General features: G+C 42.5%; 1 protein-coding gene across 3 annotated transcripts in view; it reads left to right on the top strand.

Annotated features, from left to right (window-relative positions):
• The window catches only part of STUM (stum, mechanosensory transduction mediator homolog), an 87,905-nt gene extending 63,790 nt beyond the window's left edge, over nucleotides 1-24,115 (top strand). The window contains exons 2-3 of one of the 3 annotated variants that reach the window (XM_084828642.1): nucleotides 9,813-9,996; nucleotides 21,504-24,115. In XM_084828642.1, coding sequence (XP_084684768.1) covers nucleotides 9,813-9,996; nucleotides 21,504-21,534 — 215 coding nt within the window. In that variant the 3' untranslated portion in view covers nucleotides 21,535-24,115. Of the gene's footprint in view, nucleotides 1-9,812; nucleotides 9,997-12,573; nucleotides 12,830-21,503 lie in introns of those variants that run through there. The other 2 variants (XM_084828641.1, XM_084828643.1) reach the window with 2 other exon arrangements.
• The last annotated feature ends 938 nt before the right edge of the window (nucleotides 24,116-25,053 follow it).

The following is a 25,053-nucleotide window of genomic DNA, read 5'->3' as shown; positions in this document are numbered from 1 at the left end:
ACTCCAAGCCATTTAGGGCTTAAAGGTGATCACCAGCACAATTTCCAAACCATTATTACTGGAGTTTAGTTTAAAATGAGGCAATTCCTTTGTATTCAGCCCTCCATCCACCATAAGTCATTGAGACTTCATACCATGTCTGATGAAAAGGGTAAAATAGAAGAGTATATTCCTGTATACCAATCGCACCAAATTTCTGCATAGTTTCACCAAAAAGAGGGATAAATTGAAGACAACAATTAATTGCAAGATTGCACCCTTACGATGCCACATAAATAGAACTATTCAGAATATTGATAAACTGCTTACTAAGAAGTTTAATTCTAACACATGTGGCTTGAATTGAGATTATGGGGTTTTATCCCACTACAGCTGTTAATTAACTTACCAGTGCAAGGATGTTTATTAATGCTACTTTGTGGATGGTCACTGTGATTATTTTACATACATCTAAGCTGCAATATAATTATCACTGTCTACATTTTTTGCATTTCATTTCCCTTTGATCTCAGTGTCTATACTCATGTTCATGTATATATCTGCCAACTCAGGATGACATTCCATGCATCTGATGAAGTGGATTTGTGGTCCTTGAAGGTTTATACCGTAATAAATTTGATAGCCTTTAAAGTTAGCCTGCAAGACTCTTTGCTGGGACATAATGGAAAGCATAGCTTGGGTCCTGAACTTTGACACCATAATGTACACCCAATTAATTGCCTGCTTTTAAAAGATTGCACTAATCTTTGACTCTGTCTCTGAGCCAGAGCCTGTCAATATGTTGGAGATGTGTGTGACCATAATAACAGAGCAATGGGGTGTCACTAGGAATATTGGGGGCTGTGGGCTATAAAGAAAGGGGAAACTAAAAGCAGACAATTAGTGAATTACGGTTAGGCAGATATTTTGGGATTCGATGGCTGCGGTGGACTGTTGGCCCTAAAATGTCATCTGGGCTGTTAGTTTTCATGAAACAGAGACATTTAGATGGCTGATAATAATCACAGCAGGGCTGTTGGAAAGGGATTACTCTCATGCAGAAGCAGATTCAGGAACTTGCCTTTAGATAACAGGCTCTGGAAATTGAGCTTCTATCATAAATTCTTCTGTGTTTGATCATCTGTGCCAGCTGAGCTGTTGGCCTTTGGAACAAGACTTGGTTTATAAATGTATTGCTGTAGGTATTCGGCAAGGCTAAGGACTCTTAGAGAACCCACATTGTCTTTGTTTTCCTTTTAATCCATCTTTTCCCTCGCTAACCTAGCAAGAAACCCAGGAGTTATGCCAGCATCAACACTGCTTTGATGTGTGCTGTGTTTTTGAAGACTCCTGGGACCAGTGGCATTTTTGAGTGAAGTCTCCTGGGATCCGTTTTCTGTCAATACTCAGTCCTACTTGTTTTTCGATTTGTATCCCACCCACTGCATGGAAACGGGGCGTGTCTCAACCAAAAGATCAAAAAATGCAAAGTACAAAAGGCTTTAAAAATCACAACTAAGGGCGCAATCCTCTGCATGTTTAGATAGAAGAAGAGTCCTATAATTCCCAGCATTCCCAGCCAGCATGACTAGCCGGGGAATTCTGGGAATTGGAGGACTTTTTTCTGTCTAAACATACAAAAGGATTCTGCCACAAAATGCTCAGATATCGGCCTAAATCTACTCACTGGAAGCCAACCCAAATGAAAACGTTTTGTGGCACTTCTGGAAGACGTCCAGACTTGACTTTGGAGGGAATTTGGCTATTTTAAAGCATCCACAAAGTAACATCTCTCTTTATGCCATTGTCTGCCAGGGATGGGCAGTTTGGTGGCACTGGGGCTGGTCAGATGTAACAGTAAACCATAGTTTAGCTTTATGGGAATGATCAAGCACAAGCCTTGGGCTTGTGTCTTCCCTTCACACTCCGTGATTAGTTATGCTTAGCAACAAAATCATAGTTTGCCATTTTATCTGAGCCATGGTTATCTGAGTTTGGATGAAATAGCAAACCATGTTTTCTCACTAACTGTGATCAGAAGCTTCTAATTGCCACAGAGAAGGGGAGGAACAAGAGGAGAAAAGGAAAGGCATGAACCCAAGTATTGCATTTGAATACAGCCTGTCTTTATCATACTTAAATATCCAGCAAGGGTGGGCAACTTGTTTTGGCCTACAACTCTCATCATTCATTCATTCATTCAAAACATTTGTATCCTGCCCTATATCATTAAGATCTCAGGGTGGTATACAGATAAAATCAATTTAAACAGTATAAAACAATAAATAATGTAAACAGCTAAAAGCATATTAAACCATTAAACAAGCTAATACCAATTAGAAAATCTAAAACAATACAACAGTTAAAGCAGTGTGCAACTTTGGAGGAATCAGTTAGCCCTCAAAGGCTTTGGTGAAAAGCCATGTTTTAACGGCACCAAAATGAAACCAACGTCTGCGCCAATTGGGCCTCCAAGGGGAGGGCATTCCACAACTGGGATGCCACAGCAGAGAACGTCCTCTCCCACATCTCACCACAGTGTATGTCTCGCACTGGTGGGACGCAGAGGAGGGCCCCTCCAACAGATCTGAATCCTCGGACAGGCATATAGGGAGAGGTGCTCCCTCAAATATCAAGGTTCCAAGCCTCTTAGGGCTTTAAATGTCATCAGCAACACCTTGAATTCCAACCGGAAGCATGTTGGCAACCAGTGCAGTTCCTTTAAAACTGCTGTCATATGATCTTTATGAGATGTTCCTATCTCACCATTGACTATGCTGGCTAGGGCTGATGGGAGTTGTAGGCCAAAACATTTGGATGGCCACAAGTTGCCCACTGCTGATCTACAGGAAGGGCTTTAAGCCCTCCTCCTTCAGCCTTCCCTTCTATCTGCTCTTACTAGGGAAAACAAGGTTGAAAGAAGCTGATGTCAGGAGCTGGAGCAAGTGATTAGTATGGGGAAGGGAGGACAAGTTAGGTATCAGTAAAGTCAACATTGTGAGTCCTGACATTTTGCATGAAGACTTCTGCGATATAAATTATATTGGCTATAGAAAATAGAACACAACTCTGAACATTGGTGTAGAAGAAGCTCTTTGAATTCTAATGAAATCTGGACATACTCTGACTTATTCCACTCTGCCTTGGCTAATAGTGTTCAGAAACTTGAGAAGAAGGGTTGTTTAACTTAATGGGGAGCTCTACCAATATCTGCTTTTTGAAGGAGAATAGGGATGAAGCCATCAGAAGCAGGAATGAGTTTTCATTCAAGCTGTGGATTTTTTGTTTTCCAAAATTTCTGTTCTATGATTTGAAAATATACTCAAGACGACTTGTGTCTGAGGACACAATGGGGCAGAGGATAAGGCTTCAGTCCAAAATTTCTTTACTTTGTTTACTTTTGACTGATCTTGTTTTAAGAAAAACATCTAAATTTATACCGAAGAACACTCTGGAAAGATATTTCAGTATGAACACCTGGAATCCATCACATCCACTCAGGTACTCCTTCCTTCCTTCCTTCCTTCCTTCCTTCTTCACTCCCATGTCTCTGCACTTCTCTGTTTCTGGTTGTCTGCATTCTGTTTACATAGCTAGATGCTGAGATTACTGCCATGTCCTGTTGTCTTATGAAAGTATGTCAACGGCACTGAGGCCATTGCTCTTTTGATGGCTTGGGCCAGCTTTTCATTATTGTTTTGAAAACAGCTCATGTTCCTTTTGATGATGGCCCTTACTACTTAGGGATGTTGATACTCTGTTGACTCAGTTTGTAGAACAAACTCTGTGCATGTGTGGTTTGTTTACTTGCATCGCTATTGCTGTGAATGTCTGGAAGAATATTGATTAAGGCCTCCAAATAACTGATAGAAATCTCAGAAACCACGAAGAGTTCGCAGTACCCAGTAATCTTTGGCTAATAGATACATGGTGCAATCAAGATGGCACTGTTGGTTTTGGTGTGCCTCTGTCTGTGGCACACAGTAGATATACCTGAGATGGGAGTGGCCATAGCTCAGTGGCAGAGCACGCGCCATGTATGCCGATGGTCCCAGGTTGAGACCTCAGGATCTCCAGGTAGTCTAGGAATGAATCCCACCTGAAACCCTGGAATGCTGCTGCTAGTCAGTGCCGCCAATCCTGGGGTAGTTGGACCAGTGGTCTGAATCAGTATAAGGCGGCTTCTTATTTTTCTGTGAGATGGTAAAAGGTGCTTGTCAACACAGTGAGGGCCTTATGGGGGCATGGTCTCCATGCCCCAGGTTGCCAAGGAGCAGTGAATGTAAAAAATGCTCCTATTTTATTTTATTTTATTTTATTTTATTTTTATTTAAGAAATGTATATATCACTTAACAAAAGGAATGACTGAATTGATTTACAATGCAAAACAATTAGAAAATGCAATTAAATACAGTATAGAAATAACAAAATATCAATTTTAGAGATACATATCTAAGAGTGACCAGCAGCATACTCAATCCACAAAAATTAAGCTGGGAAAGCTTGGGTGAAGAGAATGTTTTTAGCATGCATTGAAAATGCACATACCTTGTCTCCAGGGGCAGAGTATCCCACACAGCAGGGGCAGCTACACTAAACACCCTTTGTTTTGAGTGGTCACCAGCTGAATTCAGGGAGCATGCAGAACCACCAAAAGGGCCTCCCCTAATGACCAAAGGTAGGAGGCAGGACAGTAAGGGAAGAGACGGTCTCTCAAATAACCTGATCCTAAGTTATTTAGGGCCTTATACACTAGTACTAATATCTTAAGCTTGGCCCAGTAGTGTACAGGTAGCCAGTGCAACTCTTTCAGCAGAGGTGTTATAGGTTGGTAATAGGTTGTTCCATACAGCAACCGAGCTGCTGCATTTTGCATCAGCTGCAATATCTGGACCGACTTCAAGGGCAGCCCCACATAGAGCACATTGCAATAATCCAGTCTTCAACTTACCAATCCATGGACCACTGTGGCAAGGTTCTCTCTATCCAAGAAGAGCCATAGCTGGTATACCAGCTAAAACTGATAAGAGGCACAACTAGTCTCTGAGGTCACGTGTGCATGCATATATACACGTGTGTGTGTGGTATAATAATAGACAAAGCAACTAAACAGTGACACAATTAGGATCCCTGAGGGATGTGACCAGCTGCAATAAAAATCTATATTTGTAATGAAGCAATTGGAATAACAAACAGGAATAAATTATATGCTTTAATTTCTATCGTGTGTGTGCGTATCTTCAAAAATGTGTCTCCTCTCAGAAATAATATGATTGCAGTGGAGCATAAGTTATTCAGAGAATGAGCTTTTTTATGTGAATGCCTTTACTTCTCACAGCCTAGAGATGGGATAATAATGCTCATCTTCAGATTTCAAAGAATGTTCAAGAGGTGGTGGTTTGCAAGCTGAGCCCAAGCTGTACTGTACCACTTTAGGCTGCATGTGAGGCATCATTGCTTAAATGTTCTTATGTATAACTAATCTCCCTGCACCAGTGATCAAAGTATGGGGGAAAGAACAGGAGGGCCCTCAATGAAATCTACAAGCTCCACCCCCTGACACCCCAATTTTAGCTAAATCATGCCCTGTCCAGCCTTCTAAAAGACTAGCTAAGGGAACCATGACAAAATGTAAGAATACTAGGTCTTCTTCCCCCACACCACCATCATTTTGAGTACTACGTCAAACACAGAAAACTTGCATACTGATCTAACCTAGGCATTTCTCTGTTGTCTTATGCATGCAGTTTTTGTGTGCAAACATGCACTCTCACATGCAGCCTGAAGTGGTATAGCCCAGCAAGAGCTATACCGCACGACTGTGCTGATCACTGAATGTGTCTCTCACTGCTTGATTATAAGACAACAGACATTCACACAAAAATCTCTACCTCCACCCATGTGACATCAGAGAGAAACTCTGTGGGCCTTTTCACATAGCACTTTCATAGCAGAAGACAGTGACTCTGCTGGTTCTTGCAGGGGACCCAAATATCTTTCTACCAGCTAGGTATGAGTTTGTTCTGGGACACTGCATTTTTCTAGTTACAAAATTATGTAGTATGTGTCTCCTTCCTGTCACCCCGCCTATGGCTAACTTGCCAACTGATATCATGGAGACCTGTGTGGGAATGTGGTTGCTCAAGCAGTATGATCTTCCAGTGGTTATTTCTTGTGTTATTCCAGGTGACATTTTAAACGACTTATCTTCTTGGATCTTTTGCTTTTTTAACCATTAGTTTTATTTGTCTTTTTACTTCTTTAGAAGCTGAGTTTTGCCCAGCTGTACCACACAGGAGTAGGTGTACTCAAGAAGCCTTTTTTAAAGTGCTAAACATTGGCAAGTCTACTGTCCTGCATTATATGGCTTTGAGACATTGCTGTGCTTAGCTCTGGATCAGTTCTGATGTTACTGACCCAGTAGCAGTAGGAACCTACATATCCAGGAAAATAACTGCTCTCTGGAGGGAGTCAGAACAGTGTATCACTGGAGGATGGCACCTGTGGAAAATCGCTTTTCTTCCCTTGTCATATGGGGGAAATTGCCTATTCTCATGAGCATTTATTTGTATGGGTAAGCCCATTCAAATAGCTTCTGCACCAGCTATTAGTCATCCTCGCCTGGTGTCACTTCATTGGGGAGGTGTGGGTATGAACATTTGGAATAGCGATGTAACAAAACATGGTATCAAGTGGAAAGCACAATATTGGGTCAAAGAATCAGAGAGCTGGCTTGTTGCCAGTTCTTGAATCACTCAGGAGCTCTGCCACTATGATGGTAATTAGGTGTTTCATTTTGCATTTCATTGACCTCTTTATCTTCTCAAAGGTATAATTTCTCCATTTGCAAAGTAGTGTACTGGCTAATTGGAACATATAGAGCCAACAGGGATGGTAACTATTTGTTTAACTCTACCATTATTGCTTTTTCCTCAAGGAATGAACAGCTGTTTGCTTATAAAAGTCTTCCCCTACCTGGCGCCTTCCGGATGTGTTGGACTACAACTCCCAGCAACTCCAGCAGGCGTGGCCATCGTGGGAGTTGTAGTCCAACAACGTGGAGGGCACCAGATTGGGGAAGGCTAGTTTATGAGGTGGTGATAATGTGACACATTTGAAATTTTACTTTCTGGTCCTTGAACCTCTGCTTTCTTGAGGGTTGCCAGATTGTCTACACAGGAGAAGGCCGTGGCTCAGTGGCAGAGCACACGCTTTGCTTGCAGAAGGTCCCAGGTGCAATCCCCAGCATCTTCAGGTAAGGCTGGAAAAAGTATTGCCTGAAACCCTGGAGAGCTGCTGCCAGTCGGTGTTGACAATACTGGGCTAGATGGTCTAACTCAGAATAAGGCAGCTTCCTATGTTCCTATGAAAGGTGCCTAAGCACCTTATTCCTCCAGTACAGATCTATGATAGGAGAAACTGTACCTGCTAAAATTCTCCCTTCTACATACTTATTAAAAAGACTAGGGGTAAGCGCTGGATGTTTGAAACTTCAAAATCTGTAAGTTTTTGGATTTTGACATTTGGAATTTGATCCAAAATTTGATGAAATTTGGGTACTTACCCAAATACTTATACAGGAGCACTGGCACAATTCAGATCAATGCGTCATCTTAGACTGTTCCCATGCATTTTTAAACCAGTAGTTTCCCTGGCAACCAGTTCCACCCTCCGTTTTCAATACAGGATTTCAAATATTGAATATGAACTGTCAAATAAGTTTTGGGTTTTGATTCTAAAGAGGAATTTCAAATATAGATTAATACTGATTGAAAGATTTGTGCCAGGGTTTACTAGTGCTCAAACCTGGAAGCTGTTTTTGATTGCCTGGAATTTTGCAAAGCCTGTTTTGTTCCAGCCTGGAATACCTGAATTAATAAAGAAGAAAATAGTGTTCATGTGCAGAGTGTATTTCTAGCACATCTGAGCAACCATAGCCATCTTTCCCACATTTTGAGATCATGAGTTGGGGCTTTCAACAGACAGGTTGTTGTTGTTGTTTTAGACAGGTTTGAGTCTCAGCACTGATCTCCTTAGAAACTGGCTACCACTTATATTTAGTAATAATATTTTGTTTGTTTGTTCATTACATTTCTATTCTGCCTAATAGCTGAAACTCTCTGGGCAGTTCACAACAATTAAAACCACAAAATAATCATACAATATAAAATAAAAACATTTAAAACTACAGTATAAAAGTACAACCCAGAATAAAGCCTAGCAGCAATGCAGAGATCTAAAATACGATAACAGATTTAAAACAACAGCACTAATAGCTTAAAATGGCTTGGAAAATAAAAAGGTCTTCACTTGGCACCCGAAAGAGCACAATGTGGGCGTCTGGCAAGCCTCTCTGGGAAGCTCATTCCACAACCAGCGTGCCACAGCTGAAAAGGCCCTGCATGTGAACTGTGTATGTATGTGTGTATGTATATATGCAGCATCTCTGGCATGCATGGATGTGCTGTACGCTCAGTGAGTACAATCTAATTTTGCTCTCAGTTTGAGGAACTGTTATTTTAGTTGGCATTTGGCAGGGACAGAGGTGCAGCATGACAGCTCCAGCCTGTCTATTGCTCAGTAAGAAACAAAACACGAGTAACAGAAGATTAATTTCTACCCAAACTTGCAATATAAGGCATAGCTTCTGCATAGAGAAAAAATGAATGACGTTTGTCCAGGAATGATAGCATAGCCTATTTTTCTTGCTTCGTATGAGAATTTATTACCCAAAGGAAGCAGGTAACAGTTGCAGAGTGGAACACTTCATCCTTAGGCTTCAACAGCTGATAAATCCTAGGAAGATAAAGGCCAGAGGGAGACTCTCACATTAAAGGGAGAATCTTCTATCTTTTCTTCCCTCTTCTGCCTCCCAGCTTCATTACAGAGCCGCTTTCTGTGGCACCAGCAGCTCCCACCCACTCTCTTTCTCTTCTACCCTTCTAAACTGCTTCTCTAACTTCAAGAGGCTTTGGGAGAAAGTGGGAGTTGGAAATCAAGGCAACAACAGAAAGGAAGAGGGGGAGAAAGCAGCTTCATTTGAATATGCAAAAGACTTGAATTTTTTAAAATGGTCAGTGGTGGGGCAGCACCTCACTTCCAATGTTTTAGTTCATAGCTTAGTCCCTTTCCAAGAGGCTTGGGTGACTGGCATCCCCCTCCCCTAAAGTAGTAGTGTTTGAAGCTCACCCAAAATGCTTTCACCTCTGCCTGTCCTGCCCACCCATGCACCTCTTCACTGTAACGTCCACAGCCCCTACATGTATTAGGAAATGGGCACTAGAAGATTGGGTCCTTATCTGATTTTTTGGAAATATACTAAATGAAAATAATAACGGAAAACTTCATGAATGGAGTGTTTCTTCTAGCAGCAATAAAGAACCTAAAAGCAAGAGCTTAGCCCATGGTACCACCCTAACTGTACATATATATTCTAGAAATGTTATGGAAGCGGATGAGTGCATAATTGCTTGGATGTTTCTATGGATAAAGATATCCATCTCACATTGTTAGTATGTGAGATAATGTGGATTGATATTTAGAAATAGAGATCTGTGGTGGATGGGTTTACCACATAGGAACAAGCTGAAAATGGTCCTTACCAATACTACAATCCTGTGAACCTTTTTTTTAAACTTGCCTTTTCATAGGTTTAAGGTGTCTCCAAAACTCTTTCAAAAGTAGTTGATGGTGGTGTCCTTGAAACAAATGTGGAACATTTCTGAGACTGTGCTCACTAATTACATTGACTTTGAACGTTCTGGTTTTATTTGCTGTGCTTGTGACCTTCTGCTTTCTTCTGAGTCTTTACTGTTGGTCTTTCTTTCCACAGGGACATTTGTGTCTGCCTTCACAGTGCTGTGTGGAGCCCGGACTGATCTCCCCGACAGGCACATTTGCTGTGTCTTCTGGCTGAACATTGCAGCAGCTCTGATTCAGATCCTCACAGCAATTGTGATGGTTGGCTGGATCATGAGTATATTTTGGGGAATGGACATGGTCATTCTTGCTAGTAAGTAGAGTACAATCTCTTCCTACTCCTTGTTACCAGAGTGTAGATATGTCTGCTTAGGAAGTAGGTATACAAGCTAAACTGAGTAAGCTCTCTGGCAACTGTAAGCTATTCTTTTGTGACCTGTCCTGTTGGTGAGATCTGTTTTCAGGGTGGTTAAGTATAGGGTTTGCTTGCTTGCCTCTTCCACTGTTGCTTCTCCTTGTAGCTTTGCCCACTCTGCTCTTCCCTTGAGTGGAATGCAACATCAGGTTTCCCACAACCACTTTTGAGGTGGAACAGTCCCCAGAAGATGACTTCCTTCCCCCAACTCTGTATTTTCTTAGTCTTGTGAATGTATCCATATGTGAGACAATCACAGCGTTCTAGATCCTGGAAAAACTAGTTCTTGAGCATTATGTTTGCTTGGAGAAACCTGTCTGGTTCTCCTTTCAACTAGTGGCTCTTTCAGGACCACCTTCTGTCATCTGGGTTAGCTAGAAATAGAACCGGTGGTGTAATGGAGCCAGGGGTTGCAGGGACGTAGCACTGGCACCTTTTTTTATTAACAGGGATGCTGATGTCATCTGCAACCAGCCCCAGACTTCCCTGTTCCCTCTGGAATTAGCTGCCGGTGCCCCAATAGCTGCAGGAAAATGAATTTTCCCAATAACAATATATTGTTCCCTGGTCTAATGCCAAGTATTTGGAAGTGGCTTGGTCCTGACTGAGCAATTAAGACCCATTAGCTTTACAAAAGAACTGCCCCTGGTAGAGGTGAAAACTGCTAGAACTGGTTTGCTGATATGGATTAACACAGCCACCTGAATTTTTTAACTCTCCTTAGGGGTGTGGTTATGGAGACTGTTAATTTATCACTACACCACTGATGTATCGCCAGGCAGTTTTTGTACCAAAAAAGGAAGTCCCTTTGCTTTCAAAGGAAATTCCATTATTCTGTTGTAATAACTAAATAAGGGTGCAATCCTATGGGGATAGGTGGCCGCCTCCAAACTCAGAGGTGACCACCTATCCAATGCAGGGCAGGAGATGCACGGTGAGGATTGTTCCCTCCACGCTTCTCCTGCCCTGCATTTGAGGCTAGACAGCCGATTTTGGGAAGGCGGAGCAGGGGAGAAGGCTGCCCAACGACACACAGGATGTGTTGTACTGGCATTTCTGCCCTCCTGCTCCAGAACGCCCCCTGGAACACCCCGTTTTGGCTGCTCTGCACTCCTCTTCTGAGCACGGAGCGTGAGGCCATTCTGCGCTGCCTCACAGGCAGCACAGAGTGGGGGGAAGGTCCGTGCAGGCTCCAAGATAGCAGCCATAGGATTGCTCCCCCCAGCAACCAACCTCAAATTTGCAGTTTCTTTCCAATTTAGCGATGGAGAATGTCTCTCTGTGAAAGATAGTTTAGGCCATTTACAGCACAATCCTACACATGTTCATTCAGATGTATCTCCCATTGAGTTCAATGGTGCTTCCTTCCAGGTAAGTGGGTATAGGATTGCAGCCTTAACACCCTTAATTTCTTCCCTGCATCCACGTAATGCTACAGAGTAGAGCAGAGTTTGTATAGACTGTGTTATGATTTTAGGCTTTGCAAGTACAGGACCTTGAAGAAAGAAAAATCTTGTGCTCATCCGAGGGCCAAACCACACAAGGTACAGTAGAGCTGTGATTAGATCATCCGACACACCCTCAACACTAAAATATATGCAGGGGGTTTCAAATTTGGTTAGAGCAATGGTGCTGGGGGAGGGGATATTTAAACTTTTCCCCAATCTACCCTATATTTTTACTTCTGCAGGCCCAGGGGGAGCAATTTATATTGGGGAAAGGGCTCAGTGCCGCACCAGAAACACTGCAGCAAATTCAGCTCCCCTCCCATGCCTGTTTTACATTAATAATTTAAAGATTAATGTTGTTAGAGGTCTCTTGCATTACATCACATGGGGTTTGGCCCTGAAATTATGCATTAAGACTCTGGAACAAAGGTATAGCTGGGACAAAATGATGTTCTACATACAGTTTCCAGATAAGGAGAGTCCTCGTGCGGCATCTGCTTTGTGGGAATGAATTCTAGGGATGGGAGAATGAGTGATGTTGGAGCCTTGTTGAGGTTCACCCCTGCTCATCTTGCAGGTTCTCAGTCCTGAATGCAAGCAACTTTTTTCCCCGAGCTGGAAATGTGTGCTTTTGTCCCTTTCTCCTTCCCAAAGATAAAGGGTTTTTTTCCCCTCTTGGGAAGGTGGGTGGGAATTTGTAGAAAGGACAGAGTAGCAAAAAGGGACAGGCCCTATTTTGAGTTGATCCCACTCAAAAGGGGCAGCACCTGATTCAAAATGGGGCCAGAGTGTTCAAGCAGAGGGAGGGCATTATATTTTTAGCTTCCCACCATTTGAAGTCCCACACCATCATTAGCTGTGGGTGCCAGTGCAACACAGTTTTGCCACCCCTGCATGTGAAAGGTGGGTGGACAGCAACTTTTTATAAAAGAGACACAATGAATTAATAGAACCAATTATCTGCCTGAAACCCAACCTTGACTAAGCCTTGTGGATGCAAGCAGCTCATCCATATTTTAAAATGTTTTCAGTGTGTATTTGCCAGTTGCATATATCTACTGGAAAGGGACAAAACAGATACAAGTCTTGCCTTGCATGGAACTAAGCTTCTCCCTTCTTTGAAACCAGTTGATTCTCATTGGGCATGAGAAGGAAATTTGCACAAAAGGTCATTGCTCTGAAAGCCTCTGGGAACACATGCCAATGAGCGCACTCTGAAGCGCTTTGCTTGGCCTTTATGTGTTCAGGCATTCATTGTAACTAATAGTCACCATATGTTCACCTTCTTTGCACTACAGTCATTATTCTCCATTTACAAATATGAAGAATGCAGTGCACTGAAGTTGTAACTTTTGTGCTGGCAGAGCACAAGTCAAACATGTGTCAGATCCCTGGAGTTCTTGATCGGACAATTGGGCCATGTCTCTTTTGGAGCAATATCAAATCTGGCCAAATTATCTGCCCATCTAGACAATGGACCTGCTCAAAGTTGATTTCATGGCTTCTGGAGGAAGTTTGTCTTTGCAGTTCAACTTTGCATGGACTTGGGTGGTCGCTTTTCACTTCTCTAAAGTGACTCCCTTGTTGTTGTTGTTGTTGTTGTTGTTGCTCAAGTCGTTCAGTTGTGTCCGACTGTTTGTGACCCCATGAACCATAGCACGCCAGGCCTTCCTGTCCTGCGCTCTCTCCCGGAGCGTGCTCAAATCCATATTCATTGCATCAGTGATGCTATCTAGCCATCTCATCCTCTGCCGTCCCCTTCTCCTTTTGCCTTCAGTCTTTCCCAGCATCAGGGTCTTTTCCAGAGAGTTTTCTCTTCACATTTGTTCAGTCGTTCAGTCGTGTCCGACTCTTCGTGACCCCATGGACCATAGCACGCCAGGCCTTCCTGTCCTGCGCTCTCTCCCGGAGCGTGCTCAAGTTCATATTCATTGCATCAGTGATGCTATCTAGCCATCTCATCCTCTGCCGTCCCCTTCTCCTTTTGCCTTCAGTCTTTCCCAGCATCAGGGTCTTTTCCAGAGAGTTTTCTCTTCGCATTAGGTGGCCAAAATATTTGAGCTTCAGCTTCAGTATCTGTCCTTCCAATGAGCACTCAGGGTTGATTTCCTTTAGGATGGACTGATTTGACCTCCTTGCAGTCCAGGGGACTCGTAAGAGTCTTCTCCAGCACCACAGTTCGAAAGCATCAATTCTTCGGTGCTTAGCCTTCCTTATAGTCCAGCTCTCACAGCCATACATTACTACTGGGAAAACCATAGCTTTGATTAGATGGACCTTTGTCGGCAAGGTGCAGTGTCTGCTTCTTACTATGCTGTCTAGGTTTGCCATAGCTTTCCTCCCAAGGAGCAAGCGTCTTTTAATTTCATGGCTACAGTCACCATCTGCGGTGATCTTGGAGCCCAAGAAAATAAATTCTGTGACTGCTTCCATTTCTTCCCCTTCCATATGCCAGGAAGTGATGGGGCCAGATGCCATGATCTTTCTTTTTTTAATGTTGAGTTTCAAACTAGCTTTTGCACTCTCCTCTTTCACCCTCAACAAGAGGCTCTAGATCTTCTTCGCTTTCTGCCATTAGGCTGGTATTGTCTGCGTATCTGAGGTTGTTGATAATTCTCCTGGCAATCTTAATTCCGACCTGTGATTCATCCAACCCAGCATTTCTCATGATGTACTCTGCATATAAGTTAAATAAGCAGGGCGACAATATGCAGCCTTGTCGTACTCCTTTCCAATTTTGAACCAATCGGTTGTTCCATGTCTGGTTCTTACTGTTGCTTCTTGACCCTCGAACAGGTTTCTCAGGAGACAGGTAAGGTGGTCTGGTACCCCCATCTCTTTCAGAATTTGCCACAGTTTGTTGTGATCCACACAATGAAAGGCTTTAGCATAGTCAATGAAGCAGAAAGAGATGCTTTTCTGGAATTCTCTTGCTTTCTCCATGATCCAGCGAATGTTGGTGATTTGATCTCTAGTTCCTCTGCCTCTTCGAAACCCAGCGTGTACTTCCGATAGTTCTTGGTTCACAAACTGCTGAAGCCTAGCTTGTAGGATTTTGAGCATCACCTTGCTGGCATGTGAAATGAGCGCAATTGTAGGGTAGTTTGAACACTCTTTGGCGTTGCCCTTCTTTGGAATTGGAATGTAAACCAAATGTAAACCATGTAAATGTAAACCATGTAAACCAAAGACTTTTCCAGTCTTGTGGCCACTGTTGAGTGTTCCAGATTTGTTGGCATATTGAGTGCAGCACTTTAACAGCATCATCTTTTAGGATTTTAAATAGCTCAAATGGGATACTGTCATCTCCGCTAGCTTTGTTATTACTAATGCTTCCTAAGGCCCACTTGACTTCACTCTCGAGGATGTCCGGCTCAAGTTCAGTGAGTGCACTATCATGGCTATCAGGGACATTCAGATCTTTTCTGTATAGTTCTTCTGTATATTCTTTCCACTTCTTCTTAATCTCATCTGCTTCTGTTAGGTCCCTGCCTTCTTGGTCCTTTATCATGCCCGTCTTTGCACAAAACGTTCCCTTGAGATCTCCGATTTTCTTGAAGAGATCTCTAGTCTTTCCTATTCTGTTGTTTTCCTCCATTTCTTTGCATTGTTCATTTAAGAAGGCCTTCTTGTCTCTCCTTGCTATTCTCTGGATCTCTGCATTCAGTTGGATATATCTTCCCCTTTCTCCCTTGCTTTTCGCTTCCCTCCTTTCCTCAGCTACTTGTAAAGCCTCCTCAGACAGCCACTTTGCTTTCTTGCATTTCTTTTTCTTTGGGATGGATTTCATTGCTGCCTCCTGAACAATGTTACGGACCTCTATCCATAGTTCCTCAGGCACTCTGTCTATCAGGTCTAATCCCTTAAATCAATTCCTCACCTCCACTGTATATTCATAAGCGATACGATTTAGGTCATACCTGAATGGTTTAGTGGTTTTCCCTACGTTCTTCAGTTTAAGCTGAAATTTTGCAACAAGAAGCAGCTCATGATCTGAGCCACAGTCAGCTCTAGGTCTTGTTTTTACTGACTGTATAGAGCTTTTCCATCTTTGGCTGCAAAGGACATAATCAATCTGATTTCGATATTGACCATCTGGTGATGTCCATGTGTAGAGTCTCCTCTTGTGCCGTTGGAAAAGAGTGTTTGCTATGATCAGCATATTCTCTTGGCAAAACTCTATTAGCCTTTGTCCTGCTTCATTTTGTACACCAAGGCCATGCTTGCCTGTTATCCCGGTGATTTCTTGACTTCCTACTTTAGCATTCCAATCCCCTATGATGAAGAGGACATCTTTTTTTGGTGTTAGTTCTAGAAGGTGTTGTAGGTCATCATAGAACCCATCAACCTCAGCTAATTCGGCCTCAGTGGTTGGGGCATAGACTTGAATTACTGTGATGCTGAATGGTTTGCCTTGGATTCGTACTGAGATCATTCTATCGTTTTTGAGATTGTACCCCAATACTGCTTTTCCCACCCTTTTGTTGACTATGAGTGCTACTCCATTTCTTCTAAGGGATTCTTGCCTACAGTAGTAGAAATGATGGTCACCTGAATTAAATTCGCCCATGCTTGTCCATTTTAGTTCGCTGATTCCCAAGATGTCGATGTTCAATCTTGCCATCTCATGTTTGACCACCTCCAGCTTACCTTGATTCACTGATCTGACATTCCAGGTTCCTAAACAATATTGTTCTTTACAGCATTGGATTTTCTTTTCACCACCAGACACATCCACAGCTGAGTGTCCTTTTGGCTTTGGCCCAGCCACTTCACTCTTTCTGGCGCTACTTGGAAATACCCTCTGCTCTTCCCCAGTAGTATATTGGACATCTTCCGACCTGAGGGGCTCATCTTCCGGCGTCATCTCTTTTAGCCTTGTGATACGTTCCATGGGGTTTTCTTGGCAAGAATACTGGAGTGGGTTGCCATTTATTTTTATTTCATTTATTGCATTTATATCCCGCCTTTTTTCCTCTTGCAAGGAACCCAAGGCAGCATACTCAATCCTCCTCCTCTCCATTTTATCCTCACAACAACAACCCTGTGAGGTAGGTTGGGCTGAGAGTGTGTGACTGGCCCAAAGTCACCCAGTGAGCTTCCATGGCCGAGTGGGGACTAGAACCCGGATCTCCTAGCTCCCAGTCCAGCACTCTCGCCTGCCATGACCTGTTTGTCTTGGGTGGCCCTGCACAGCATAGCTTATGGCTTCACTGAGTTACGCAAGCCCCTTCGCCACAACATGGCAGTGATCCATGAAGTGACTCCCTGCCCCTTGTTAATGCTAGCATGGCAGCCTTACCAGGAGTCTTGCTTCTATTTAAGCAATTCATGTGGTGGGCAACATCTGGCAAGGTAGCAGTATGTAACTTGCACATTGGCTGTTGGGTGCAGGGGTGTGTGCGCGTGAGGAATATTGTATTTTATTTTTTAAAAATTTGCCTGCTTTTCAATTTAAACATGCTCAAAATGGCTGAGAACAGATATATTTAAAAATGATGATTACATACAATTACAAAGGATAAAAAACAGATAAAAACAGTTTAACCTAAAATGCCAGGGGAGGAAAGGCTGTAATCCCACTTACCTGGGAGTAAGCATCATTGAGCTCAGTGGGACTTACGTCTGAGTAGTCATGCATGGGATTGCACTGTTAAAACCTAACAGATTGGCAGATCAAATAACCGCTGATAAGGAAAGGTCTTCATGCAGCTATGGAAGGCCATCAGAGAGTGGGCAAGAGGTGCTCGTCCAAGCATATACTTCAGTCCCATCCACAGCTTTTCCCTTTGCCACTTGAGCTTCCTCATAGGGGATTTGCTTCAGTCCCCTGATCATTTTGATTGCCCTTTCCTGCACTGTTCACAGCTCTATAATATCCTTTTTGAAATGTGGAGACCAGAATTGTACGCAGCATTCCAAGTGTGATCATAACAAAGATTTGTATAAAGGCATTAATCATGATATCAGCAGTTTTGATCCTTTTTCCTAATAATCCCTAACCTGGAACTCGCTTTTTACTAAAAAGCATGAGATAGCTTTGCTGAAAGTTAAACGTCTGTTCCATGCACTAGATCTTGTGGCTCAGTCTTGAAGTAGATCCAAATTTATACATTTATAACTTTGCAGTAAATGCCTTCATTTGCAAAAAGCAGGTGAAAATTCTTGTAGTTTAAAGAGCAGAAAAAGAAAAATCCTCAGTCCTACATGTCCATTATTTAATTGTAGAGTAGCTGGTCTGAGTTTATTTGCTTATCACCTTACTTATTCAAAAAAAATTCCATTATTGATGTGCTTTGAATACTCCTGATAGTTATAACGTCTTTCCTTTTCTCTTTTCATGTTTCTTTCATATTCTCTAAATGATCAACAAAGTTTCACAAGGTATGTTTTTTCCTCAATTCCTTTTTCTCAGTCCATTCATTTGTACTATATGAAAAGCTTAGTGTTGCTTTTTTCAGGGAAAATCAATAAGAAATCAGAGTATATAATTGGCTTCACAATCAGGGTGTTTGCACACATGATTGACATGCTTGAATTTCTAAATCTGTGAACTAATTTTGCAGTAATACCTTGTTTCCACTCAGTTTCTGAAATGTAGATGAACTTCATTATGTTTCCTCCCTGATAATAATCTTTATGTGCTTTTGCGATCATTTTAGAAAGTTATGCTGAAAGTGTAAAATGTTAGACTACCTAAGATTATCTTAGGGTTTTTATATTTATTTCAGGCAAGGTTATTTTTTTTTAAAGTAGGAAGCCAGTACATAGAAATGCACATCTTCTGATATAATGTGTTGCTCTTTTGAAATGTCTTTCTGAGTGATCCCATGAAGTGCATATGGAAGAAGTATGTTAGAAATAATAATATAATAAAGGTTATGATGATAATTAGTTTAGCCTTAGACCTTGCAAAAAATTATAAAACAAAGCCATACAGGTTAAACAGAACTGACAAAACAACATAAAAATCAATTAGCCATCTCATAGTCAATGACATTCTTATCAACACATTTTGATGGCATTTCAAAGCTGCCAGAATGCATATTGTTACAGGTAATACCTTTTATATTATTTGCCAGCAGCCATTCCAATTTCTCCTAGTCTGACCTGTTTGTGTAATCCCTCAAAATAGGATGAAGAAATCTAAACATAACTTTTTCATTGATGGGACACTCAAACAGATATTCCATAGCCATGCTCCCACGAACACAAAACCTAGATTGGAAATGGCCATCAACTTAAGCTTTCTGAAGATACTTCCATGGCAGGAAGTGGGAATGTACTCATGAGATAATCCGTGGAAAAATTAGGCGGGTAGCCATTTCCCAACATAAATGGTGCCCATGGGAGTTATTCTGTGAGTACGAAATGTTTCATCCAAATTGGTCCAAACATACAAGTTATTTCATATCATGTTACAAATAAGTATGCATACCCTCTGGAATGCATACTGTACCTTTTGGATACTAACTTTAATAGTTGTAGTATTTCAATGTAAAGTTCACTTTTCCCTTTTTCTCTCTCCTTAATTTTTTCCCTCAAATGTGGGTTTTCATGGATACTGCTGGAGTGCTTCCAGACAGGGGGTTTAGTGTGCAGTTCCCGCAGTTTGTTTACTGAGGGTTGGGGGACACAACGTTATGATGGAGTCAAAAGCCTCCTGTGTCTTTTCTGTTCTGCCACCTTTTCTCATTCCAGAGAAATGGTGGAAGAACAGAAGATCCAACATATATATATACATATGTATTTAAGTGCAGAAGATCCATACTGTTTCTGCAGGTGTAGATGCCTTTAGTGCTAGTCTTCAATCTGGGAGACTGGGAGTGAGTGAATGAAGAGGGTGCTGAGCCCGGCTGACTCAGCAGCAGCATGTGAAATGGCAAGGGCTGCCTCCTGCCACACAGGTGACCCCCCCCACACACCTCAGTTAAGAAAGAAAGAAAGATTACCATAAGCCAACCACTTTTCTCCTGGCAGGGGATGGGGTGGGAAGAGTTGAAAATCTTCGTCACGTAGCTTCTGAACTGTTTCTTTATAGTGTGTCTACCATACAGTCTACTTGAGAAGCAAGGGGAGCAGGTGAATTGTCCCCTTCCTGCCCACACAGCTATGTTCCACCCATTAGTATGGATGGAACATAGCACAGTGTACACCCATAAAAAGTGCTAGATCCCCCCCAAATGTGGAAAGTCGATTGCAGTTCAACATGTAGTTCACAGTGGAAGAGCATCAATGACTTTCCTGCATCAGGAAGTACCCCTAGTGTTGCATATAATAATTTTGGAAACATAAGCCCTACTTGGCTGTCTTTCTGTCCATGTAAGTAACATCATGTGGATGTTACCTGCGCTAGCCCTGCCATGCTGTTGTGACCCCTGATGGCCCAGCTCCCATGCTATGGATGCACTGGGGGGGTCTGAAGCAGGGAAGTCTGCCAAATGCGTGTCGGCTGCCCCTGTGAAGTGCAATCCTGATCATACAGGGTTGCACCTCATCGGCACAACCTACGTGCATTCATAAGACTCCCCAACTCCACTTTAGACTTTCCCCCAACTCATGAACGGCAGTCAGCAGGGGATGCAAGTAGTGTGCATGGCCCTCCTATCTCTCCATATGATGTTACTCAAGAGGAGAGAAAAACACTTGAATGCTTTCTTAACATTTTTTAAATTCTACATGTTAACAACCCAAGTTACAAGCAAGGAATTTTGACCCCTGGGAGAGATGATGCTTATAGGACCCCAAGTGTCCATACCCTCACCCTATCATATAGGATCTTGAGACGTATCATCTTCTAGCAGTCCTAGTTACGTGCTGGAGTATGGACAGCTGTCACATGGACATACTTTCTGAAAATTACATTGTCAATGTAAATCAGCATTTCCCATTGGCTGTGCTGGCTGGGGATGATGGGAGCTGTAGTGCAATACACCTGGCCAGCACCAGGTTGGGAAAGGCTGGTGTAAAAGGTTATGGTTTGTGTGAATGGGTTCTGGCATGAAAACAGGGCTATGCAGTGGGCCTTGGATAGTTCCTTTAGAGTTCTGACTGAAACCTGGAGCAAATTCACTGCCCCATTGACATCGGAGCCTCCACCGGAACTATGTATACACTCTGTGTGCCCTTAAAAATAAAAATTCTGTACAGTGAAATGTTGGATTTGGGACCTGGATAAAATGATGCACGTTTTGCTTTCATTTTGCATAATTTATTCTGAAAGGTCCTGAACCCACTTACTGGGAATGCTCAGCCTCTACCCAACTCCCTGGCTTGATATTTTTACCAGGTATGGTCTGCACATTTAGGGTGCTTCCAGATAGTCAGCTACTAGCACTACCAATCAGAAGGCACTGTGCAACTATTCGGTCTTGAATGGTTTTTTTGTGGTAATGGAAGAAGCAGTGGGAAAACATGGGAAGGTTACAAACAGAAGACACTGCCCCCTCATAAAATTTTGTGTTTGAGGCAAGGTGACTGCACAATTAACTCCTCATCTGGAAAGACCTTTGGACCTATATTTTGCAGCCCTAAGGAGTAAAGAAATGGTTTTAAAATAAATGCTGAGGTTCTCAGGGTGCTGAATTTGGTGACTAGTACCCAATGCTGCACTCTCAGTGCAATTGAGGGATTTGCATGGTCCTCTTTAAAGATCCATCCAAAAATGAATTAGAGAAAATTCTATTCCTTGTAGTTGATTTCTACCTTCCTGATTTATACCCTCTCTTGCTGCTTTACAGTGTTACAAAGGGCTAAGATTATTAGCAGTATTGTTTTGCATGATGGTTTTCACTTGAGTATTTGCAACAAAATAATGTGTTAAGCCTCTTCTTCCCCCTCTCAGAGGGTACAAACAGCATAGCATCCTCTATCACCTGTGATGCTGTTTTGGCACCAGTGCAGCACTAAGATAACTTAATTTTTGTTGTCTCCTTCTTCCTGTGTGTTTCTGTATGTCCAGCGGAGCGGAGGTGCAGAGCAGCAGAGAGTGACCTTCACTGATCACTCTGATGGCCAACTCCACTGTGGAGGCACTGGCAGACAGATTTTTGGACTGACACAGCCAACACACCAGCATGACAGACAAGCTGCTCCAAAAGCAGGAGGGAGCCGCTGACTAGGCTGAGATGTCGCAGGGGAGGATGGCCATTGAGCAGACGTTCAGTGGAAGGGGACCTGCTAACTCAGAGATGTCGCTGTTTTCATCCTTCCCGGGGTGGGAACGCTTGGAAACATTTCACCTTGTTTGTGACTCGCTGAGGAAATGGCCCTGATGTGAATATCAAAGAAACAGATACATGTGCAAGATGTCAAAGACATTTGATGGGATGAGCTGTTTCCCAAAAGACACCCCTTGATTATTTCTTGGGTGCAGGAGGATTCAAGTGTGTGTGTGTGTGTGTGTGTGTGCGCGCATGCGCGCGTTTTAATGGTGCTCGTTGAAGATCAATTTTGTGCAGCCATCCTGAGATTTTGCTTGCTGCTTTTGTAAATCTGATGTCATTGTTTAGGTAATGTGGACTCAGCTATTTATGCATCCTGCCATCTTCTGCCTGCTGAATGCTGAAGAGAAGTTTTGATCTGTTGTCTGCCAGGAAAGCAAGAAGCTGGCTCTTGCCAAGATCCATCATCACCCTCTGAGGTTGTATGTAGGTGCTTTGTTCTTGGCTGCGAGAGGCAGGTTTTAAAAGTGGGAGGGGCAAGTTTTATGTTGTGTTTTATGAGGAGTGGGAAAAGAGAGACTTTCCCTGCTCAGCTCCTCAAGGGAACTGTGCCGATATTGTTACTATACTTTGGAAATGTGGCATATACAACAGATTGTATTTTGTAGCCTGTGTTTAGTAAAGCTGTGGCCACTGTCTACTTCCTAACATACATGCCCACGTGCTTAGCCATGGGCACAACAAATGTACACTACCAGAGGTGCACACACACAGCATAAATCTGAGGCTAAGGGTTAAAGGGACAAAGGAATCAATCCTGCCCCATTGTTTCTGGAGAGAAAGGAAAGTTGACTGTACTGTCCCAAACTCTGTGAACACGTGGTTTCATGATTTAAACCTTCCTGGGCACCCTTAGCCCTCAGTGACTTCTGGTCAGAGCTGATCAGAACCCATGCTCTCTGACTCGGGGTGTTTCATAAGCTGTTACTAAATCCGCATGGTTTAGCGCTGGGGTGGGCAACTTATGGCTCTTCAGGGGTTTTGGCCTACAATTCCCAACAGTCCTAGCCAACATAGCCAGTGCTGAGAAATGATGGAGTTGTAGACCAAAGCATCTGGAGGGCCACAAGTTACCCATCTCTGGTTTGGCAGACAGTGTGTTGGATTTGGACTGGGAGACACGTGGGTTGAAATCCTTGCTCAGTGATGATGCTGATTGGGTGACCTTGGGCCACTCATGTTCTCAGTCCAAACTTAACCTCACAGGGCTGTTGTGCAGGGAAGATGGGAGTTGGAAACCATAAATGCCATCTAAGCTTTTGGTGGAAGGACAAGATAAATGTGTAATTAATTAAGTGGTTCCATTTTTTCTTATTTCCCATGATGAGAATGATTAAAGGAAAGGCTGTTAATTAATGTAGTGTCAACTGACATTCCTTCCTGCTTCTGGAAAAATACTTTGCTTTCAGCAATTGGAAATCAAGAACCAATGGCCTTAAGCAAAGTTGCAGCTGTCAAGTGTCTCTCTGACTGCTCAATTGTGACAGCTCTTGCTGGCACACAAGCCCACCGGCAACACCTGTTTCTAATTGCTTACAGACAACCAGCCTTTCTGCCCAGCTGTGGATTTGGACAATTGGTCTTGCAGTCTACTCAGCTCTGAGTGGTAGGGGAGTCAATGGGTGAATCCTGGTCATAGGGGACATAGACTTGTCATATGGAGAAAATTACATTCAAGAATCCAGGATTTTAGGTTTTTTCTACCTAAAATACAGTAAAGCCAATTCAAATAAAAGAGCCCACCATATGAAGGCTACTGCTGCTGCTCTATCTAGGAGCTATAATGTTTAAATCCACTTACTACAGGGATGGCCCTGTATAATCTCCATACCTACAGCAACTGGGAATGTGGTGTGGAGATCTGCCATGGAAGGAAAGGGTACTCTGTATTTTTTAAATCATTACTTTTATTTCTATTTCCAGAGAAGCAGTTCTTTTTATGTTATGCATTTCTTAGCCATCTTTCAAGATTTCAGTCTTCCCAAGGCAGCATATAATTTAAAACATAATGTTCAACTTGTGAGAGGGTTCCACCCTTTAAGTGTTTAAAATATATTTATTTTATTGAAACTTAAGAATGAACTATGAATAACAAAAGCAGGATTTATAACAAAAAAATTTCAATTAAAAGCCAAATAACTTAAAAAAAAAAAAACCCTCCTAAAAAGAAGAACCTATGGAGCCAGCTGTATATTTCTTGGGAGAAAGTTCCATAGGGCACGGGCCATCATTGTGAAGGTCCTATTGTTAGAGCCCTCTAACCTTCCAGATCCTAATAGAAGGCCAGCAAATAGGGCCTCCAACAATGATCTTAACACATGGGCAGGTTTGTACGGGTGTAGGCAGCCCTTCAGAGAGCCATGTTAGTCTGTTGCAGAAAAACCAGCAAAGAATCTTGTAGCACCTTAAAGACTAATACACTTTATTATGGTATAAGCCTTCGTGGGGTTAGAGTCCATGAAAGCTTATGCCATAATAAAGTGTATTAGTCTTTAAGGTGCTACTAGGCTCTTCTTTTCATTTCTGTTGTACTTCTGTTTTTTTAGATTGGATGCCACCTTGGCTATTCTCTGTAGAAAGACAGTTTTATTAAGAAAGTGGGTTTCAAACATTGGAACACCCCAATAGAATGCACAACCCAGAGTATAGACTGTCCTTGAATCATGGGTTGTTGTTACGTGCAAACTGTGGTGTAATTATGGGTTGTTAATCACAAACAACCCAGGAAGAGAACCCATGGTTTGTTTTTGAGTTGTGAATACTGGGTTGTTTGTGGGTACTGTGGGGTTCCTGAGGACCATGTCCCTAGCCAGTCACAGGGAAAATTACCTCCTGGTCCCAAATACGGTGATTATTCAGTCTCTGAGCATGGACATCTGCTGAATCTTGAGAAATGTTTAAAGATGGCTTACTAGTTGTTTAGGCTTGGTATGGGCTCTCCTGACAATGGGGAAAGAATTTTCTCTTTAACCACTGGTTACATGAACAAAAAGAATGCTGAAAGCATGTTAATGGTTGCTATCCACATCAAACAACATTAAATATGTTTTGAAGGAAATGTAAGGGTTGTACCCAAAGCTCTAAACGCTTTAAAATCCCACTGGTTTCAGTGAAAGAGATTTCAACAAGTACTTTGCTCTCCCATTGGATTTAATGGGATGTTAAAGTATAACTTTGTCCTAACTATTTTTAAAGCCAGCCATGACTCTAATATGCTTATTTAGTCTCTTGATCTGCACTCTACAGAATAGATCCACTCTCTTACATTTTAGAGGAACATGGGGTTTT

This window comes from Heloderma suspectum, chromosome 1, assembly GCF_057233095.1.
Source record: "Heloderma suspectum isolate Gila_16-S chromosome 1, 16-S_ref, whole genome shotgun sequence".
In the NCBI taxonomy this organism is placed as follows: domain Eukaryota; kingdom Metazoa; phylum Chordata; class Lepidosauria; order Squamata; family Helodermatidae; genus Heloderma; species Heloderma suspectum.
The sequence above is the reverse complement of the archived record's forward strand: the minus strand, read 5'-3'. Positions and strand labels throughout refer to the sequence as shown.